Raw genomic sequence first — 7,324 nt, 5'->3', positions numbered from 1 at the left:
GGTGGCGGTTGGGTGGAGGAAGAAGGGGTCTGGGGTTTGGGGGTTGGGAAAGAGTTGGGAGGTTTTTCGAGCGGGTATTTGGTGCTTTTGAAAAAACTTAATTGCGCGCTTTATCACCGCTCGCTAAGCAAGGCTTATGCGGTACGTTATCGCTCAGATCCTCACCTTAACTGTATACGCACTCTCTTTTGTAGCTGTATACGCACTCTCTTTTGTAGCAATCCGTTACGTTAACAAGTTAGTAACCCACTTACTTAATCAATATTCGTTAATAATCCGCTCATTTTGTCAGCATTCGGTCTATGAGAGTATCTCAATAAAAATAAAAACCAGACCAATTGCACAAATTTAAAGGCCTCTCAAACTTGCTGTTCACAAATTGATGGGAGTCCAAACTTAAATGCATCATAAACCTTGGAAATTCTTATATGCGTGACGTGTATTTACACGACACAATTTTAATCGTTAATAACAATTTATACGTTTGATCACCATGTTTTTATATCATTTATTCTATTCCTGACAATCCATATATATATGTGAAGATATACACCGTGTACTGAAGATACTCTGTCTAGGTTGATTAGGTTGTTTTGACCGCCGCACTAATGCCTAGCGACTCCTTGGCGCTGAATTTTGATTACATTTGCCTAGCTAATACGGTATCAAATGAATTGGGCTGATCTATAAGATGGGCTTGGCGTCGATGTAGGCCTGGTCCTGCCATAGACAACATGCATCGTAAATCGCGAAACATACTATTCTTGTCTCCCTGATCCGTTTATCCCCCGGGTGTAATCCTCCACGCTCGTCTCTACACAATCACCTCCACTACCTCCATTAAAAATCCGTCACGAAATCATTCGTCAAAATAGTTCCACCTCTGTACGTTTCTCATTGGCCGCTGACAATATGAAACGCGATCGTTACCCATATTGAAAACTTCAAGGAAAATCATTTTCCTAAACGGAGCCCACCTCCGCCTCGCCGCCACGACGCGCATCTCGCACGCGTGCCGTACACGAGCCCTGTTAATGAATACGATCTCCAAGTTAAGTTGGTCACGCTACTGGAATCACAGATCTGCCGGACCGTTTCGAGCTACCACTCTCTCACTCTCAGGCGTCACTTCATACCTGTCCGACGTCCCACGCCATTTAAATCTCTAACAAAACCAAATCAAAACTTGTACTCTTCTTCTTCTTCCTCCCCATCAGAACTAGACGTAGCAAGAAAGTAGAGAAAGAAACAAACTCGTGGAAATGGGTAGCAACGTTAAAGGAAGGACGGTTCTTGAGGTGGGAGCTGATGGGGTGGCTCTCATCACCATCATCAACCCTCCTGTCAATTCCCTCTCCTTTGATGGTATCTATTTTCTTGGCTAAATTTCAACTCTTGTTTCTGATTGATTCGAAATTGTGCTCATTTTTGCGTCTGTGATCTTGCAGTGTTGTATGGCTTGAAAGACAGCTATGAGGAGGCGATGAGGAGAGATGATGTCAAGGCAATTGTCGTTACAGGTGAGTGAGCTGTTTTTGGTATTGGTTGTTTACAGGGGATTTCGGTGTTGAAGCAAATTATGATTTGCGTAACTGGAAAACAGGTGCGAAAGGGAAATTCTCTGGCGGATTTGATATTAGTGCTTTCGGTGGGCTACAAGGCGGGCATAAAGGTATACTTTACTGCTTTCATGTGTTCGGAATGGTGTAGTAATGGATTGGTATGTGTTTATCAAGTTAGTGTTGTGTTTTCACAGCGGAGCCGAAGCCTGGTTATATATCTGTGGAGGTTATCACTAACGCTGTCGAGGGTATGTAATCTGTTTCATTTTGAACTCTTTATTGAAACGATATGGGTAAGGAGGTTTCATTGAAGTACTGATGGGTTTGCTTAATTTCCCAGGTGCTAGGAAACCTTCAGTTGCTGCCATTGATGGCCTGGCCTTGGGGGGAGGACTAGAGGTTGCAATGGTAAGTGTTGTAATTTGTTTTTCCCTTGGCTGAAGTTATTTTTGTACTGGATTTCTTTGGTGAGTTTTTGATGGTTTCATGTCAGGCTTGCCATGCCCGGATATCTACTCCGACTGCGCAATTAGGCTTGCCAGAACTTCAGCTTGGACTCATTCCTGGATTTGGAGGTACAGATAGATTTTTCAAATGTTTGAAGTGTATTGTTTGTATCTGGTCGCGGCTGTTGTGACTGAGCAAATGAAGAACTCGAATGCATTTAACAATAGACTAATATTTAATTTCCTAGTTACTGTTCTGAGTGTTGTTATGTCTTCCACATCTGTAATCCTTTTTGAGTTGCCTAGCTTTGTATAATTTCTGTTTATATCTAAAAAAATTTCAACATGATGTCCATACCGGTAAGTTTATGACATTATGTATACATATGGGTTACTACAATCTGTTGAGATATTGTGTTCATAAGTTGAAATGCATTTCTACTGAAGTTTTCTTATATATTGGCCTCACTTGAATTGGTGGTGGGGGTTGTGTCATGCTCTGTAGCTCATCCAGACATTAAGAGAAAGAAACTTAGAGAACATACTGGTTGTTTATATGTTACTCTTTGCATAATATTCACAGTCTTGTATTTTCTCAGGAACACAACGGCTTCCACGCCTTGTTGGAATCTCAAAGGCACTTGAAATGATGCTGGTGCGTTGTGGTTACCATCTGTTTAGTTAGCCTGTCATTTTATGATTTTCTGAATTGCTAAACCATGCCCCTTTGTTTGTGAATCAATAGACTTCAAAACCGGTTAAAGGGGAAGAGGCTCATGATTTAGGCCTTGTTGATGCTTTAGTTTCACCTGATGAGTTGGTAAGCACTGCACGTAGGTGGGCCTTGGATATCTTGGAGCGTCGGAGACCATGGGTTGCTAGTCTTCATAAGACTGACAAGTTAGAACCTCTCGGTGAAGCTAGGGAAATACTTAAATTTGCAAGAGCTCAAGTACAGAAGCAGGCTCCCAATCTCAAACATCCATTGGTTTGCATCGATGTTGTTGAAGAGGGTATAGCTTCTGGTGGCCGGGCTGGGCTTTGGAAGGTCTTTATCCGTGTCAGTATTGTTTTCGCTTACTGAAACTTATCAACCTGTAATTTTGAAACATTGGTTCTGGCTATTGCAGGAAGCTGAAGAATTTCAAGGACTTCTACGTGCTGACACTTGCAAGAGCTTGGTCCACATCTTCTTTGCTCAACGTGGAACCTCAAAGGTTTGACACTTAGCTTCTTACTAGTAATCTTCATTTCTGAATCTTTCTGTACATTTAACAACTGTAAGCTTTTTGGTATATATTGATATAGAAAGTTTACTATTTCACTGTCATAATCTGATATCATAGTATAAGGTGACACTACCACACTTTAAATTGAAAACTGTTTTGAGCCTCGAGAATATTGACTACCTTTTCTCTAATACAATTTGTGTACGCTTGTTGTGTTACCATAGGTACCTGGAATTACTGATCGAGGTTTAATGCCGAGACGAGTGACTAAGGTTGCTGTCATTGGTGGAGGGTTGATGGGCTCTGGAATAACCACAGCGTTGATTCTTAGTAATTATCCAGTGATCCTAAAAGAAGTAAATGAGAAGTTCTTGCAGGCTGGGATTGGTAGAGTCAAAGGTGAGCTTTTACTATTCATTTAATATTAAAGCCTGTACATAGTATCTTGTTTCGAGATGTGTACTTTTATTCTTGTGAAAGATTTATTTCTGGTATTTGGCAGTACCCTCCCTTCTAGATTTATTATCTTTCTTATATTGCCACTAGACTGGGGGACTGTGATTGTTAGTTATCTTCAATTTGTGCTGCATAATGATGGCTAACTAGTTAAATTTCATTTTCGTGGTCCAGCCAATCTGCAGAGCCGTGTCAAGAAAGGGAAAATGACTCCAGAAAAGTTTGAAAAGACATTTGCTCTTCTTAAAGGTGCCCTGGACTATGAAAGCTTTAGGGATGTTGACATGGTCATAGAGGTAATTCCGATAGCATATTTGTTTTTGTCCTTACTGATTCTGCTCTTTTAATGCGACGAAAGCTCTGAAATATTCATGTCTGCTTGAAACAGGCGGTTATTGAGAAGGTTTCTTTAAAGCAAGAAATTTTTGCTGACCTCGAAAAGTATTGCCCACAACACTGCATACTTGCTAGTAACACTTCCACAATCGACTTGAACCTTATCGGAGAAAAGACCAAATCCCATGATAGAATTATTGGAGCCCATTTCTTTAGGTAATGCTTGTTAAACCTGTGCCCTTATACGTGCAATTCTTCTGGTTTTCTTTAGTGTGAAATTGATCCCTTACTTGTGCTCTTAATGCAGTCCAGCACATATCATGCCACTTTTGGAAATTGTTCGCACTAATAGGACATCTCCACAAGTTATTGTTGATTTGCTAGAAGTTGGGAAGAAGATAAAGAAAACCCCGGTTGTTGTTGGGAACTGCACTGGATTTGCTGTTAACAGAATGTTCTTTCCTTATACCCAAGCTGGTCTTCTGCTTATTGAGCGTGGTGCAGATGTATATCAGATTGACAGGGCGATCACCAAATTTGGAATGCCCATGGGCCCATTCAGGTTAGTAATACTACTGTATTCCACAAATTTATGACTTTATTTGATCCTGTATTGTTAATTTCCCTTTACGCTCCTTTATATTTTCTTTGTTCATGCAGATTGGCTGATTTGGTTGGCTTTGGTGTGGCGATTGCAACTGGCATGCAATTTATTGAGAATTTTCCTGAGCGGACATATAAGTCGATGCTTATCCCCATGATGCAGGAGGATGGGAGAGCAGGTAATTGATTGTTCTTGAAGTTGTAGGTAGCTAGTGAAATATGTATTTACTTCTGTTGAACTTCAGCACAGATTTGTCTCATTTTCCTATTTAGAATGGAATTTCTCATTTTCCTGGCTACTTTTTTAGGTGAAACTACAAAAAGAGGGTTCTATGTTTATGATGACAAACGCCAAGCTAAACCAGATCCTGAATTGAAGAAATACATTGAGAAGTCAAGGAGCATTTCTGGGCTTTCAGTAGATGCTAAGGTCTAATATATTTCTCTCTCTCTAACATATATGTAATATTATATATACACAAGAGGGCCCTTCCACTAGGGGATCTCTTCTCTTGGCCAATTTATATGACTTACAAATTTAGTCAGCAAACTTCAGTATCTTTGCTGGGTGTTGAACATAGTACCTGATCATTAATATCATTACCTATTCCTCTCTGACTCTATTTGTGCCATTTGAACACAGCTAGTGAAGTTACCAGAAAAGGACATCGTGGAAATGATCTTTTTCCCTGTTGTGAACGAGGCTTGCAGAGTGTATGCTGAAGGTATTGCCGTAAAAGCTGCTGACCTTGATATTGCTTCAGTCATGGGCATGGGTTTTCCACCTTACAGGTTTGTATATCTGAACTTTGTTTGGATACCTTGAATGTACCAAAATATCTTCTAAACTTGTTTGGGTACACTTCTTAACAGGGGAGGTATCATGTTCTGGGCCGATTTAGTTGGATCCAAATACATATACTCAAGATTGGAGCAATGGTCAAATACCTACGGGGAATTTTTCAAGCCTTGTGCCTATTTGGCTGAAAGAGCTGCACAGGGAGCTCCTCTGGTGAGAATTCTGAGAACTAGGCTATGTTTCTCTTGATAGAACTACAGAGGATATGTTCCATTTATCAAATGAGTTTTGAATTCTGGCTTTCAGGATTGATTGATTGCTTGTTAGTTTCTAATTTCTTACACAGTCTAACACCTGCTCCCACTATTTCCTTGCAGAGCTCTCCTTTGAAGCAATCAAAATCTCGGTTATAAATTATGAGAGTTTCTCCACAGCATGGCGCTTCTTGGTTTCTCTTTTCTATAATCAATTTTTTTTTCTCATTTTGTTTGGGGTTTAGATGTCTCAGGACCGTTTAAATAATGTTCGAGGAGATGGGGATTGTGTAACAAGTGATCAGTTGGAAAATAATTGCTGCAATTTACTTGCTCAATGTGTAACATGTGATAACTTCATAGTTAATAATTGATCAGAAATCTATATTGTCAAAATAGATGCTATCCCTGACTCCCTGCCATATATTATCAAATGCTATGAAATCATTACGTTCTTATCAGTTTCGCATTCCATTTTCTAAACTTGATCCAGTTTCTTTCATGTTGGATATATGATTCACATTCATTCGCAGGGAGAAAATCTTAGGAAGCGAAAGCCATGGCTAATCAATAATATCAGCCATATGGGCGATGCAGCGAAGTTTTTGAACTATTGATACATCATTTATCGAGTAATACCAAAGGCTCTTTTAGAATACTATTTATGCAGAGGAGAAATTTATCAAAACAAAGGGGTTCCAGAACATTAACAATACAGCTACACGTCTACAAAAAGGAGTTCCCTAATAAAGAGCTTGATTTAAGATCATCCTATTCCCAGCAAGATAGCGAGGCATGAATCAACTCATCTTAAGAAAAATGCGTATAGAGAAGTGTGCAGCTCCCTCGTTTTCATGCAATGCTGGAACTCTGGAAGAGTGATACAGAAGAAGTAGGAACGAGAACGTACGAATCCTGCTCGATAAATTGGGAGTTACTTCAATTGAAGCATAAACCTCGACCAAAACAACTTGTTCAACAAGGTAGATGTCATTAATTAGATGCTAGGGACGGCGCTTGAACACCTGTACCGCCGCCGCCGCCCCTGCCTTGTTGTGCGTCTCCGCTTAATTAGGTCCGTTAGTTATCACGGACAAGAGGTAGATCATTTATACGAGATGATTTTTAGGACGAACCATGTTGGATGTGTGGCGACAACCCACAATAGCATGTTCCCATAAATTGTTCTTGCTTCTCTTCGTCTTCCCCATGAGTATCTCTTTAGCGCCAGAGAAGCAGTGCAGTGTTTCGTTCGTATAGTAGCTAGGCAACGTCAAGTATCAAAACTGTTATAGCTTTTTTTTTTTTTAAGTAGTCAGTTATGACTTTCATTAATTTAAATAAAATGAAGTCTAGAAGCAGTCATTACATACTCTACCGCTATCATCTACAGATAGACATAGACAAGTAGTTGTGAGACATATACCTCATTTGGCACATAAGATAGACTACTTTTTATAATTGTGTTCACTTATTCTGTAAGCTTATTTCTACTAACATATAGACAAATAGGCTAGTGTTATGAATGGAAAACAAAATTAAAAAACATCCTTGCCCTAGAGTAGGGCTAATTTATTGCGAAGAATGGAAAAAACTTAAAGAGCATCCTTGCCCTTGGGGTTAGGGCTAGGCTGCATGT

The 7,324-nt window shown here is 39.8% G+C and overlaps 1 protein-coding gene across 1 annotated transcript; it reads left to right on the top strand.

Annotated features, from left to right (window-relative positions):
• Positions 1-1,063: 1,063 nt before the first annotated feature.
• On the top strand, positions 1,064-6,145 carry LOC101314365 (glyoxysomal fatty acid beta-oxidation multifunctional protein MFP-a-like). Its single transcript, XM_004296809.1, has 18 exons — positions 1,064-1,365; positions 1,449-1,520; positions 1,604-1,672; positions 1,757-1,810; positions 1,903-1,970; positions 2,056-2,137; positions 2,608-2,663; positions 2,754-3,056; positions 3,139-3,225; positions 3,462-3,636; positions 3,868-3,989; positions 4,082-4,245; positions 4,337-4,591; positions 4,690-4,811; positions 4,941-5,062; positions 5,276-5,424; positions 5,506-5,644; positions 5,809-6,145. The coding sequence occupies exons 1-18, from the start codon at positions 1,263-1,265 to the stop codon at positions 5,842-5,844; spliced, it is 2,178 nt and encodes a 725-aa protein (XP_004296857.1). The 5' UTR covers positions 1,064-1,262; the 3' UTR covers positions 5,845-6,145.
• Positions 6,146-7,324: the final 1,179 nt, after the last annotated feature.

This window comes from Fragaria vesca, linkage group LG4 (assembly GCF_000184155.1).
Source record: "Fragaria vesca subsp. vesca linkage group LG4, FraVesHawaii_1.0, whole genome shotgun sequence".
NCBI classification, from domain to species: domain Eukaryota; kingdom Viridiplantae; phylum Streptophyta; class Magnoliopsida; order Rosales; family Rosaceae; genus Fragaria; species Fragaria vesca.
The sequence above is the reverse complement of the archived record's forward strand: the minus strand, read 5'-3'. Positions and strand labels throughout refer to the sequence as shown.